The following is a 14,107-nucleotide window of genomic DNA, read 5'->3' as shown; positions in this document are numbered from 1 at the left end:
ACCGATCGCGCGTGGAGAAAAGAGGGACAATTTCGGCCGAGAGCGACGCAATCTGCTGCGCGAATTCGAGAAAAAATCGTCTCGCTCGTCACAGTCAGCTCTTTATCATTAAGAAATGCGGTGACTATTCGAGGATCTGATGAAAGAGATATTTGAGAGATATTTGAGGAAAGAAATGGAAATGGATTTAAGGGAGAAAATTGTGCCGATCGAATTAAACATACGCGGTAAATAAAATTTGTGTTAGATTTAACACATTTCACATGTCCCGAACGGTCCAATCAAATTTTTGTGTTAATTAAACACAAGGTGAAAAATAACACAAATGTTGAAAAGTAACGCAAATATTATTGTCGAAAATTAATACAAAGCACATCACTTCTTCATCGTGTTGCTCTTAGAATGTCGTCAATGATTTTATCTAAATCTTCTTAATTATGTGCCATTTAATTGATCTAATCAGTGCATTATATTTGGAGAACATGCTTACCAATGATGAAATTCAAACTCAGGATCTTAAGTCGCCTGTTTTACATATTATACTACTTCTACGCTCTAACTATATATGGTGTTGTCCAAGTTGAGACGACGATCGTACTAAGAATAATTAACATAACTTGTCTGTAAATTTTAATGTGCAAACTATGACAATAAAATTCAGCAAAATTAACATCCATATATTAATCGATATTGCTGTATAGAATATCCTACGTCAACACTTATAAGTGTTATTTTAACGCTTATACATATTGAATACGTGTTATTCTACATGTTGAATGCACGAATTAACACACGGATATGTTGAAAATGCGACACAGAAATTTTAACAAGAACAGATTTTGACACAGGTGCAAAATGTTTTTTACTGTATAAGAGAGGCCGTCAAAAATATTCTAAAAATGTGCGAACGTACCTCAACGGTAGGAGACGTTATTAATGTCTGAAAGATTACCGGGAGATAACGAGAAGTAAGTTACTTCTCGATCTATTCGAAAATTTCTGGAATAACATCGGCGCTCGAATTTCCGAGCTAGTTTAATAATGCAAGTGGAAAACTATTTTCATTTATTCGTCGTCACGTCATTCGATCGTCGACTTGTCTAAGATAATTGAAATTATCATGTTATCCCGATTTTCCGGACTGTTCTCTGGAAAATTTCTTCTCGCACCGAATGAAAGGAAATCAATCTCATCGTGACGCGAGGTAAACCGAACGAGACACGATGTGTCGCGAAACCACGAACACGGGGGAAATAATATTCATCGTGTGAAAAATGTCGATTTTTTCGCGTGCCCAATGCCCAGATTTAAATCTAAACACCGACTTCTTCGCGCTCTCGACCTCGCTTTTTAGAAACGTAGATACATTTCATCAGCGCACACGTCACACGAGTTACCTGCGAGAGAGAGAGAGAGAGAGAGAGAGAGAGAGATAAGCACGCCGGAAGTGCGTCAGCGCCGTTATGCACCGAATGTAAGTTCGTTCGTCGCGCGATAAACCGTAAAGTCGTCCCAGGTGTCCGTCCGGCGATGCCCGCGGACGATGATGCTGCTCCTTTCCACGTGAATCCGTCTCTCCGCGTGGTCTCGTAGTAATAACGTCTTGCGACCGATTACACAACTTCCGTAACGTCGGAGATCAAGTAAAAAAAAAAAGAAAAAAATCACCAGCGACATCGTCTGCAGGTGAACGTAGACGAACGTTTGTTATTATATCGATCACGTACGTGGGGCGAGTGAAACATATGTGATGGTATAACGTGATAATACAGATGATAATACAGAATATAACATAATATCTAACATAACATACGCGATCAATGTAACGTCCAACGTTCGTCTGCATTTGCCACATCGTGTCGACTTAATAATTTAACCAAAAAGAAGAGAGAGAAAAAAAAAGAACGATGAGCGACGGAGCGGTTTTCCGTGTTGAATTTCGGAGGAAATATCGAAAATCTCGCGTTTCGGGATCGCGCGCGTTCTACGTTCCGGATATGAAATTTTGCACATTGAAAATTCCGGTCGCACGCCGTAAATCTTACCCGCTAGGCTTTGGCAAATTTTAAATCGTTCCCCGTTACACGGAATAATGCGTCGGGTCGCACGTGGCCGCGACGGATTCGACGGACGATGCGGTAGGAGGAGCAGGAAGAGGAGGTGGGAAAAAAGAGATAAAAAGGAAAAACAGGAATTAATTTCGGCGGACGGTAAAAATTGGACGATACATCTCTCTCGGCCCCGGCGTATCGACGCGGCGACGATTTTATTTGTCGAAGCGTGCGGGTAATCCGCGACCCTCGCAATTGCATTCATTATTTACGGCCGCGAGGTGTGCGTACACGCGCTTTACTACGCGCCTGCATTTTCCGCGGAACACGTGTTACGTCGTACAGCGATAAATGGCCATCCACGTGCATCAACGTGACGGATGCGTGTTTTTGCGAGGGAAAACGCGCCGCCGCTCGCGAAATCAGTAGTTTCACATTAAGTCCGCGATAGTTTTCTATGCAGCCTTCTTCCCCCCGTCTCTTTCATTCCCGTCTCGTCATTTACTACAATCTATGTTTCTCTTAAAAAAAAATTGTCTCTTGAGAAGAGATCGAAGGGATCCCGAATCGAAATTTTAGTCTCGGTTTAAGTCTAATTTAATCCTATGTTAAATATTCCAAGGTTTTCTATTGTGCTTCTTTGGTGCTACAGATAGGGAAGTTATTGCCGTTTTCTCCACTTGAAGACTTAACGTAGAATTTAAAATCTCGACTCGGGATTACTCGCTCGTTGATAAATTAGGAATAGAACTAGACAGCAGAGAAGTCTTCAGTCATTCACTTGCGCACCTATCGCTTCCTCTAGACTCTTATCGATCTTTTGATTAGGTTTAGAAAAGTTCGTCTGAAGTAGGAATATATCAACTTTTCAACTATCAACTTGAAACAGGAATATATCAACTTTTTTCGCTAATAACAGACGTGCGTTGCAAAATTTTATCAATGATTTTATATCTCTATGAGAGAGAGAGAAAGAGAGAGAGAGAGAGAAAGCGTGTCTTCTCCCCCCGAAGAAATATAACTTCGTCCGCGCAAAATATTTATTTCTTCTCGCGAGAAAAATAACTTAGTCAATTTTGAACTTTTGCAATTTTCGCCAAACAATGCCCACTCGAGCCCGACGATCGTCAAGAATCGTCGCGATCGCGGCGAGTTATATTCCCTCGCTTCCCTCTCCGTTGAATTTTTCCATATCAAACGTGGTTACATCATCGAGAATTACGAAATATCATCGACGACGCTACCGTCGGCTTTCGGAGTGACATTTTCCCCGAGTACCCCAGTGTGGAAAGAGTCGGACTCGTCTTTCTCCCGAATGAAGACAAGATTTCCGTTAATATATCAATCCCGTTTCTTTCTGTATTACTTAAACACCAACGGCAGCCCGGGAAGGGGGCCCACCGCCGTGATATTCGCAAAATTTTAACACTGACCGATAATTATTCCGAGAGAGCGAGAGATATTAAACCGCACGCTCGGAGTTGCTTTCTGAAAGCCCGGCAGAGGTATCGCGATCGACCCACGGGACGAAGAGGGAGAGATAGAGGGAGAAAAAGAGAGAGAGAGAGAGGGAGCGAACAGCGGGATAAAGGGGAGAAGGAGAAATAGCCTTTTGGGCCCCGCGTCGGTGGGACCGTAGATATACAGGTATCCCAGGTATACAGAAGACAGGGACTATCGATAGCAACCTCGTCTTTCACCGAACGGCGAGTCCTCTCACTCGGCAGCGGGAAAGATCTCTCCCGACGTCGCTCTCTGCAATTGTAGTGCAGCGCGCCGATCAGCCGGTTCGGTGAGATCGCTCCCTCGCACAGCTCGACGATTTCCCACGCGGGGAAATATGTCGCGGAGCCGGGAAAAATAATCGCGGCGCGGTTACACCAAGCTCCGCCGAAATCGTCCAATCTAATTAATTCCGACGGCGAATCTCGCGGAATCGATCTAGTCCCGGCACCGTTATATAATATATTCCCATGTATGAGAGAGACAGTGACGCGGCAATAATGGAAATGCGACCGTACGTTCGATAAATATGTAAGCTGGAATATCTTTAACACAAATGCGAAAGAGGGGGAGAGGACGGCTTCTCGTGAACGATAAATAGTCTGGGCTGATAAAATGCAATTAAATATGCACGCATAGCTCGTACGCGTGGATTTATATTATATAAGTTGTAATCTCGGCGAGAGATTATATAAATATCACAGCCGTGAACTCGTGATTTCGCAAAAACAGCCGGCTACACCGCGCAGAACCTGGCGATCGGATTCCTCGATCCGATCACGCCACGATCGCGCGGGGGATTTGAGCGTACAGCGAAAGCTAAGTGCGTCCTTTCAATTCCGAATTCCGTTTTTCTCGACACGAGCGTCACCCATAACGTTGTTTCAGCCTGAGGATCACACACGGTGAACAATTTTGTATTAACAATGGCCCACTAAAATGTTTGCGTTGTTTCGACAAAATGAATATGTTAAAAAGTAATCTATTAACAAAGTAAATACATACTCATTTATCATGTATTTGTGTACTTCTTAACACATTCTCCGTGTGAAAATAACACAAAAGTTTCAGTCGATCGTTTTTAACGCAAAATCCTTTCATCACGCGGAAAGGCGCACGGAGGAAAAAGATCGGCTGAATTAACACGACAATGAACGAACCGGAATGAGTTTCCGTCGAAGGAAATCGAATTTCACGTCCTAAGAATCGAATTCAGTTCGTAAGAACCAGAGATAGATCTTTCTTCTCCGTGCAAATTTGGCGTTCGATGCGGAATAAATCCGTCCGGCTCTTGTCGGGAGGAGATCGGAAGAGGGAGGTGTCCCTCCGCTCGAAGGGGAACTCGCGTCCCGTCTCGCGCGTCCTGCTTTCCCGCAGGATCCCCCCAGGAGTGGACAGAGCGATTTAAACGGCGCCGTCACGCCTGTCACGATCCTCCTTCCCGCCGCCTTCCTACTGCGCGCGCTGTTTATTTTCTAATTACGCGCATTAACGCGCCCCCCGCGCACACCGCGATATACTACGTGCTTCATTCAGCCGCTCTCGCGGCAAGGAGCTCGTCCTATTGTGCTCTCTCGCGGTTGTACGTTGTCGGGTAAATATGAGGCTGGATACCCCGCGGAAATTCTCTCTCGCTCACTCCCCGGGCTCTCTTCTCGGCGTGACCGATTCTACAGGGTGGACGAAACGAATCGGCCCCGGCGTATGAGCGAGTCGAAGGAACGCTCGGTGGATCCCTCGAGCGTACGATCTTCCCTGAAGGATCTGGGAGAAATGTTCTTCTTATTCTCGTGAAACGTTCGCTTATTCATCGCGGACCGAAATCACGAGGAAATTTCCCGTCGAGTAGAATTCTTCGCGGGTGAATCAATTTCGTGCTCGGGTCCGATGTTTAAAAAAAGCTGTAAACAGAGCGCGCGCTCGATCGCTTCGGCCCGCGCTTTATCTGTTGGTGACGTATTTATTCAGATATATATACAAGCTTCACAGTGAGCGTCTCTGTTTGTCTTAACTGGAGAGCTCTCTCTCTCTCTCTTCCTTATTCTCTCGCTTTTGCTCTCGTTCTCGTCCTCTCGGACAAATCCGACAATTTAATTATTACTGACCCCAGACGAAGCTCACAATGAAGCGATTCAGGCGTGAAATAAATATCTTCCTGCTCCGAAATGTAATTAACGCCGGTGAAGACTCGACGCGCAATCGCGAACCACCGAGAGATAACGTGTAATCCAACTAACGATGCCTACGATTACTATTACGAGCGACTTACTTAGCGACTTTACTTCGAGCAATTTCGCCGAATTTACGAGACCGTGCCTCGTGCGTTCGCACTTGTCCGACGGCAATATGTCTCCCGTTGTTCGCCGAGGAATCTTATTTCACAAACGATGGGGAACCGTCACCGTTTGCGCAAGCTGTTCCATTCTTGTTTCAGGTGCGAGAGTACGCTCCTGAAGCTCGCCTGTCAAAGCCTGGATCGCCCTTTCGTAAGCAGGGTGTTCTCGGTTTGGATAAACACGCTTCTGAACGAGGTTTCTCCTGGCGTGCCGCTTTGATCGTTTAAATCGGACTGCACAGGGTGTATATGCACTCGGCACATAGGCGAGACGTGTATGTACAGGGTGCTTCCAAGCTGAACGATCGAACAGTGCCGATGTACATCTCCGACCAGAAATAAAAGATGAGACGTTACACATCGGTGGAAGTTCCGAGATACCTAATTAAGCGGTGACAAGGAGAAAGAGGAACAATTTCGCGATCGTTCGACCTCCCTCGCCTCTCGAAAGGCCGGGGCGTCTCGTGAACGTGCGCGTCATCATCGTTCGTGTACTCGTAAAACGAGACGTGACGAAACATCTCCGGCGACATATCGCGCTGAACAATCGGCCGAACAGTTAGCAACGTATCCGCGACAGACGCTGGGCCTGCACTTCAGCTGCACCTGCGGCCTGATATCCTGGGGACCCTCGTGAACTGACACGGCCAGGAGAAACCTCTTTACCGTGGCCACTCCATTTCGCAAGTAGCAATATCGAGACGGTTTAACAATGTATCTTCAACAACATGTTTCTATCTTTTACTCTTCCCTCCCTCCTCACCTCTCCATCTTTCTCTCTCTTTCCGTCTCCCACTTCTTCGAGATCGCTTCTCTCTTTCTTTCCTCCTCCTACTCCTGCTCTCTCTCTCTCTCTCTCTCGTGCGCGCGCGCGCTTCTTCTCTCTGTCTTTCTTTTTCACCACACATCACAGACATACTCTCTCGCTCTCTCTTTCTCTCTCTCTCTACTTATCTATCTATCTCTGTCTCGTCACCAGCAACTACGCCATCGTAGTGTTCCGGTCCCGAAAAAGCATCGCGAATTCTACCAGGCTCATTTATAAATTCGAGGAACACACTCACCGGTCCGCTGACGAGCGTCACATTTCCGCGCGGCTGAGGACGTCACTAGCCGCCTTCCTCCTCGTCGTCGCCGTCCTCGTCGTGGCGACCGTCGTGCTGGCGACGATTTCTCTCACCTCACCTCCGTGTTCACTCGGATATTCTCAACGGTCTAGCCGGGTTGCTAGGCGCTCTTTCGTGGCGGCTTTCTGCCGTGGCTATCGCTGCGGCGCTCCGGGCAAAGCCATCTTGGAGTCGAAGGGGCACGCACGCACAAACGGTACGACCTGCCTGCCTGCTTGTCCGCCTGTCCGCCTGCCTGCCAGTCGCGTTTGTTAGCCTATCCTCTTGCCGGGACGGGAGGAGGCCGAGTGAGAGCTCGTTCAGCTCGTCGAATGCGCCATGGTGGCGCCACCAGTTTGCCGCCTCCGTCGTCGCTGCCATTGCGGATGTATCACCGAGGCCCGATTACGGCGGTTACCAACGCGCAGGTAGAACTCGTCGCCGCCTCCTTGCGCAAACCTTTTTCGGAGTAACACGGGTTGCAACGCCGGCGAGATCCGTTTTAGGGGATTCCAGCGGTATTTTTGAAGTAAAACGAGGGAAACGCTCGGCTGACCTTGAAGAGAAACTTCCGCCCGCCGCCGAGAAGCGGCGCCACTTGGAAGGCGCCAACTTTCAGTCGCCAAGATGCCGACCGTTCGCTGGCCCGCGCGATTTGAACCTTTGTTCGGCGGAGAAAGTCCGTCGGAGAGTCGATTTTCGGCCTGAAGCGGCGGATATGACGCGGACGTCGCGTGGAACCCTTTTATCTGCGAAGCTCCGTGATGCCAAGCCTCGTCTTTATCGCGAATTTTGGTTTTTGATCGTTGAAATTGAATGCGATAACTCGAAACGTCGAATTAACGATCGAACCAATAATCGCCGCCTATTGGGAAAATATTCAACCGGATTTCGACGGAGATCGAGGCGATACGATGAAAATCCAATTAATCGGGAAGAAAATTAAATTGAATTAAAGGAAAATTAGATCTCCCTAGGTGAAATGAGAAAGAGAGCGTAGCGACGGTACGCCGTCGGATTCGACAATATGTGATTTTCTTAAATAGATTTTATTCGAGAGCACTAAACAATTATATCTACACTCTACAACAAGTATCTTTCTTGCCTTTCGTTGACGCTGCTTCGTCCTTGCACCCACCGAGAAAATTCGGACCTCGTGAAAATCGCACGATTTCGTATTCTTACAAATAGCGCAATAAATAGTTTATTCTCACCTGACTCCCTCTCTCTCTCTCTCTCTCTTTCTCTCTCTTTTTTTTTCTCTCTTTCTCTCTCTCACTCACGCTCGCGCATGAAGCAGATAAATCCTCGGCACATTGTAGTAGACTCTTAAGTATATAAATAAGTCGTAAGTCGATGCCTCGTTTAGATTATTAAATATATATATGTATATGTATATATATATTTTTATTGTATATGTGTATATGAATATTCAATATCTTTATGTTGTATATGACTAGAACTCCTCGACACGTATCACATACTAATATTGACTATCGAGTTTCAGGACGAGACTTGGAAGTATTCGCGTTCCAAGTCCCAGCGACGTTCCCATTCTTCCGGCTGTCCATTTCTCATCGAGATTCGAGTGTTCTGAACGAGGATCGTGTTCAATTTCCCGCAAAAATTGTTCCATCACCCCCGTCACTTCTCGTCCTTAGGAGTTTCTTCGCTCTTGCGCGAAGAACGTGAGACGATCGTGACTTGGGAAAAATTGTATGTGCGAATTATCTTTTTCCATTCTCTCAGAGGGAAATTGCGGGACCGATGTCCTCATTAAAATTCAATCCCCTTGAGAATCGACAGTCGGACGCAGGAGAACGCGCCTTCGTCTTATTGCTGTATCATTGACTTTAGGATCGTTAGACTGTTAATCGCTTAATCGCTAATACTTTCGTCATTACTTTCACTCAAACTTCTTCTGGACTTCGAGACGAACTCGATTAACCCTTTCAAGGACAGGAAAACGGAGTATCGCTCGAAATTACGTGCGTTTTGTTCTTTCCGTGAAATAAACGTTTCTCCAATTCCCTTTAATTCCAACTCCGTTTAATTTGTAATTTTACTTAGATTTTTCTCGATAATTTTCTTATTTTTGATCATATTTCGGCGCGTTTATTTCGCTTGCTCCGTTTGATCCTAATGTAATTGCGTTGTCACGGAAAGAATTAAACGATACGGATTTCCGATTTACAGCGTTTTGCTTTTTAAATAAATAAAAGGTATTTGTGTTAACATTGAAGAAAAGATCAAACTGCTCCTCGAACGATTAATCGGCGCTTCGACAATATTCTAGTAATTAATACTTTCGTGACACCCGTTTCTTCGAGTACTTCCTCGAGATTTGATCCTCCCGTGTAGTAACTGGTCTAAAAATCTCGTAAGAGAGGATCTCACGTGAATTACTAATTAATCGCCCCTCTGGAACTTATATTCTGGAGGATTTCAACGTATTTCGTGTTACGTTTCTCGCCGTTCGACTCAATTTCTTCGGTGCGATTTCGCAGCTTGGCCCGCGCGATCTACTTGAATTATTCGCGAACAAAGAAAAGTCGTGGACGAGAGAATCTTTCAAGCACTCGTTACAAAATCGACCGAGTGCCTTAATTCGACTCTCCACTGGCGACGGTGCCATCGGTCGGCGGACCTCCGGCGGTCACGATCTGAGGATCGCTTGCCGGAAGTCCCTGCATCTCCTGGACCCCCTGAAACAGCTTGCCCGGGAATCCCTGAAGTAGGTCGTAGGAAACGGGCGTGGGTGGCAGGGCGGTCGTATGAGCGTGCGGCGATTGCAGGACGGCTATCACTCTCCGAAGTTCTTCCAAGGCGTTTCCTACGATATTTATGAATCAAAAACCATCAGGTCAATCTTTTAGTACTCTCTTTGTTGTTCGTCTTCCAGATGTAATATTTGAATTAATGACGGGACGCGCACTTTGCAAGACAGAAGAGGAAAAGTCAGAACGTAAAGATTTTATATGCAAAAAATGTAATTATAATATCTCGACAACGTTGCCCCATTCGTGCCGTTTCATTACCTTGCATGAGAATGTAATTTTTCGCCAATAGAAGGGTGGCTATCTTCGAGAGCTTCCTCACTGAGGGGCTGTGAGCGTAAGGGATGACGGAGCGAAGCTCGTCCAAAGCGTCGTTCAAGTCGTGCATCCTCCTGCGTTCTCGCGCGTTAATATTCAGCCGCACGCTTTTTCCTTGACGGGTCGTCTTCGACTTCGGAGGGCAGTTCAGTCGCGAGGCTCCGGGTCTACGAAAATCGCCACACGCATTAGTCTTATTAATTATATTTATATTAATTATATTAAATTTTTACCGAATTTCACATCATACGTTTACATAATACGTTTAATTATATTTATGGTGAAAAGGATAGCGATATCCTTTTAACCATGCGCTTATTTTCACACTTCAACCTTTTCCAATTCTATTTTGCCTGCAAATCGCTAAGTTCTCGTATTCGTTTAAATAAAAGCCCGAGACATGAAAAGGCGCACCTCTCGTCGGGTCGATTCTCATCGGACAACGCACTCGACGAGGCGTGCGGTTGGGGTTGTTGCTGAAAATAGAAACCGCCGAGACCCACAGCACCCAGCGGGGTCCTCCGTCCTGGTGCGCTCTGTGTGTGTTCCGATGAGTACGCCGCCGGTGGAGCCGAGACGCTCGGGTGCGAGGCGCCGGCCGTCGAGTACACGGACTCGAGAGACGCCGCGGATTGTGGAGGCAGTGGATGCTGCAGCAAGTAAATTCACGCGTCTTACGGACGGAATTTCAGACAGAGAAATATCTTTCAAAGTCGTACTCGCGAAAGTTTCGTCCTCGAACGGTCAAGAGACAAAGGATAAGGAACGAGATCTCGTCCCGGTGACTTTTGCTCCTTCTTTCGCCGCGATGAAATCTAACGGACGAAAAGTGTGTTCTTTGTAGGGATGTTTTCTGCAGAGAAATTAGATATTTGACACGCGCAGGACTACGTAGGATATTTATGAGATACCAAATGCAGTTGCATTCAGAGGCAGGATTTACTCACGGCATTGCGGTGCTCCCATGCCCAAGTGGGATGCGACGCCGAGCGTTGCCAGGACCCTTGCTGGAGGTGCGCCTCCGGCAGACCCTCCCGACGATCATCGTCCTCCGTCGAGCTGCTCTCGCCGTCGTAGGATCTCATCCTTCGCGTACTCTCGATTTACCCGACCGATCTTTCCCCTCCTCCTCTTCGTTTTCGATTTCTAAAATCGCGCGTTCGCACTTTTCAGAAATTCTTTCTTTCTACATATTTTCCAACTTTTCCGTATTTTTCACAAATAAATTTTTTGCCCCGCTTGAATTTATCTTATCGATGCAGTCTTTTCATCCCCGATTGCTCCTCGAATGAAGGAATCGGCTCGGAATTTCTCACGCTAATTTACTTCCATACCAACGCGAAATTGTCAAATTTCCTCTCAATGTTTCGCCATTTTTTTCTTCCCCTCCAATTCCCGACAAATTCTTACTTCGGTTTCCCCGTTCAACCGTAATTAACCGCCGCCATTCGGGGAGGCGTCATCGGCCTAACGCAATCGATAGCAAGTGGAACACTTACCGACGATTTTCTTTTTCCCCCCCCCCCCCTCCCCCCCTTTCCCCCGCGCGTCCCGCGGAGCGCAGGGTCCGGTGATTAGCAAAGTTTTTTGCGCACCAACGCGCAACGAGTCATCCCTCCGCCCGCGCTCCTCCGCACCTCATCGACCGCAGCGCGAACGACCGGTATTCCCCGGATCCTCGGCGAAGAGGATCCCGATCCTGCGGAGGCCGGGTCGGAGGATTTCCGTGGTCCGCTCGTCGAAGTCACTCGCGGCCGACTCAGCCAATCACAGCCATTTTAATTCGCAGGACCGGTGATTTCTCCCTCGGAGAAGAGGATCTCGCGAGTTTCTCCTCGGGAGGGGAAGGTCCTTCCCGTTCACAGGACCCCCGTCGCCGCGACGACCGCGTCGATCCTGTCCCGAATCCTTATTCTCGCCGGTGACGGCGGATAAATTTGTCCTTGAGAAAAATGATCGCACCTACCGAGGTACGATCGCACAGCGTCGTCAGGAGCACGCGCGCGTCTCTTTCTCTCGTTGTTTGCGGGCTCCTGCGCAGAAAAGGGTGCCAACCCCCGAATTAATTCGGCCGCCGTGTGCCAGGGTGCGCCCGCTGCGACGAGGGATGCTGTGCTGGACCATCGACTGGCGTACCCTGGTGGATCGAGCCGGAGGTCCTCGCGCACGCCTTCTTACCATCCGAAAAGGAAAACCGCGCGTCCGACGCGGGCGAAAGAGAAGCCGTTACCAGTTACCGTGTCGAGTATTTTTATCCGGAGACGCGCGCCCTGCGATCTCGCAAAATCATAACGCCACTCATCTCCCGCAGGAGAGGAAAATAAAACGCGACTCATTCTCTCTCTCCCCGGAAATTTATATCGATTAAAAATCGAGAAGTCGCGAAACAAAAATCTCTGCCATCGAGCGATAGTCGATGATAATTACTAAAGTACATAAAAAAAAAATATGTATATATATAGTAAATTCAAGCAAACTAAGAATTTATTTGTAAAATATTAAGGATTAAAAATTGCGAAATTGCAAAGCGAAAATCTGCCACCGAATGATAGTCAACGAAGATATACATAAAGTTTATAAAACATATATGTATAAATATGATAAATTCAAGCAAACTAACAATTTATTTGTAAAATATTAACGATTAAAAATTGCGAAATCGTGAAACAAAAATCTGTCATTGAATGATAGTCGGCGAAAAAATGTATAAAATATATATGATAAAATTCAAGCGGGGCGAGAAATTTCTTTGCGAAACATAGCACTTCGTTCGAAAAACGCTGCGCAATTTTCGACGGGGGGATTTTTTCTGAGAAAAATCGTAGCGTAGAAACCCCCACAGGCAATGCACTCGCTAGTTGAAGCTTAGCGAGCAGCGAAGCGAGACGCGCGCCGTCCAATTGAATCTTCGACGAGAATACGCTTGCCCCACATTCGCCGACGAGAGTTCTCCTCTCGAGAAGGGATCCCGCGCGATTTCCCGAGCACCCGGTACAGCAAATTAATGCGTCCCCGTGTCGGCTATCAGTGACTTGATTATCGCGACAATTATTGTTAATACTTCATTGTTGATATTATGCAGAATGCATATTTATCAATCTAATTGCGAGATACAGCGCGCTGCTTGTCGCTGCGTCATAAATGCACCGTCATGCATTTGCCGGTCCATTGTCATTAATATCGCATTTTGCTTTGTGATTTGGCCGTTATTGCGTTAACGTGAGCTCCCGCTTCTGCGAGATTTTTCGCGTCCTTTTTTATCCAAGGCATTCTATTCAACGACGTTTCGCGTTGAATCGAATTGCGGACTCACTTTCGCCGAGGACTCGACGATCGCTCTCGCCTCTCGCTGTTTTCTCTCCCGATATGATTTCGCACCCTTCTTCCCCCCCTCCCTCTTTCTGTCTCTCTTTCTCTCGGCACCCCTGAGATTTTCGCTCCCCCGATCGACCGTACGTCGCGCATACGCCGCCGCGGACGTACATCGTCGTTGAATACGATTAACGGGCGCGCGTTAGCGTTAGCGCAAAAACACAGTGAATGCCTCGAGGACGACGTGTAACGCGGGGACACCGAGACAATTCGGCGACAACCCCCGAGACCCGTGGTGAATCACCGCTGGCATTTCCACAGCCGCCCCCGCGCGCGCGCACGCTACTCCGACGACTCCGCTTAGTTTTACTTTTGCGCCCGAACGTTTACTGTAAACACGGCGTGCGACGGGGAGAGACGTGGTGCAGAACGTCGCGCTACGCCGCGCAAATTGATCGAAGGCCCTCGAACGGCGATACTCTGCGCGCGAACTTTGTTTTGCGTCGAAAGAGGGGGAGGGGGGGAGGGGAGACGACAATTAATGCGGATATTTGGAGGTGACTAGTAGGTGTTTTATACGCGAGATAAATAATCTGGAGGAAAGAGAGAGAGAGAGAGAGAGAGAGAACGCGCGTCCGAAATAAATCAGAGACAGTCTGATTTATGCTTCGAAGGTCTTCTAATTCACAACCGTGGAATTAATTA

General features: G+C 47.2%; 2 protein-coding genes across 3 annotated transcripts in view; both read right to left on the bottom strand.

The window, feature by feature from the left end:
• Positions 1-7,301, bottom strand: part of LOC106740846 — a 49,948-nt gene extending 42,647 nt beyond the window's left edge. Inside the window, exon 1 of the mRNA XM_014612289.1 lies at positions 6,954-7,301. The gene's annotated coding sequence lies outside the window, so the exon portion shown is untranslated. The remainder of the gene's footprint in view (positions 1-6,953) is intronic.
• A 206-nt stretch (positions 7,302-7,507) lies between these two features.
• Positions 7,508-11,587, bottom strand: LOC106740847 (class E basic helix-loop-helix protein 23). Of its 2 annotated transcripts, XM_014612290.1 has the most exons (5): positions 11,038-11,587; positions 10,810-10,905; positions 10,505-10,740; positions 10,034-10,257; positions 7,508-9,828 (listed from the first exon to the last, which is right to left on the bottom strand). In XM_014612290.1, exons 1-5 carry the CDS (start codon positions 11,173-11,175, stop codon positions 9,599-9,601), a joined length of 924 nt encoding a protein of 307 aa, XP_014467776.1. In that variant the 5' UTR covers positions 11,176-11,587; the 3' UTR covers positions 7,508-9,598. The 2 variants fall into 2 exon arrangements, with proteins under 2 accessions (XP_014467776.1, XP_014467777.1); XM_014612291.1 differs by lacking the exon at positions 10,810-10,905.
• Between the last annotated feature and the right edge of the window lie 2,520 nt (positions 11,588-14,107).

Source organism: Dinoponera quadriceps, unplaced genomic scaffold (assembly GCF_001313825.1).
Source record: "Dinoponera quadriceps isolate SergipeBrazil2010 unplaced genomic scaffold, ASM131382v1 scaffold545, whole genome shotgun sequence".
Classification (NCBI taxonomy): Eukaryota; Metazoa; Arthropoda; class Insecta; order Hymenoptera; family Formicidae; genus Dinoponera; species Dinoponera quadriceps.
Note: the sequence above shows the minus strand (reverse complement) of the source record. Positions and strands in the feature narration are given on the sequence as shown.

Coding starts and splice junctions, on each gene's coding strand:
- LOC106740847 (XM_014612290.1), bottom strand. CDS start 11,175: ATGAGATCCTACGACGGCGAGAGCAGCTCGACGGAGGACGATGATCGT. Junction 10,741..10,809: donor CGAGGACGAAACTTTCGCGA/GTACGACTTTGA, acceptor TACTTGCTGCAG/CATCCACTGCCTCCACAATC. Junction 10,258..10,504: donor GAGAATCGACCCGACGAGAG/GTGCGCCTTTTC, acceptor CGATTTTCGTAG/ACCCGGAGCCTCGCGACTGA.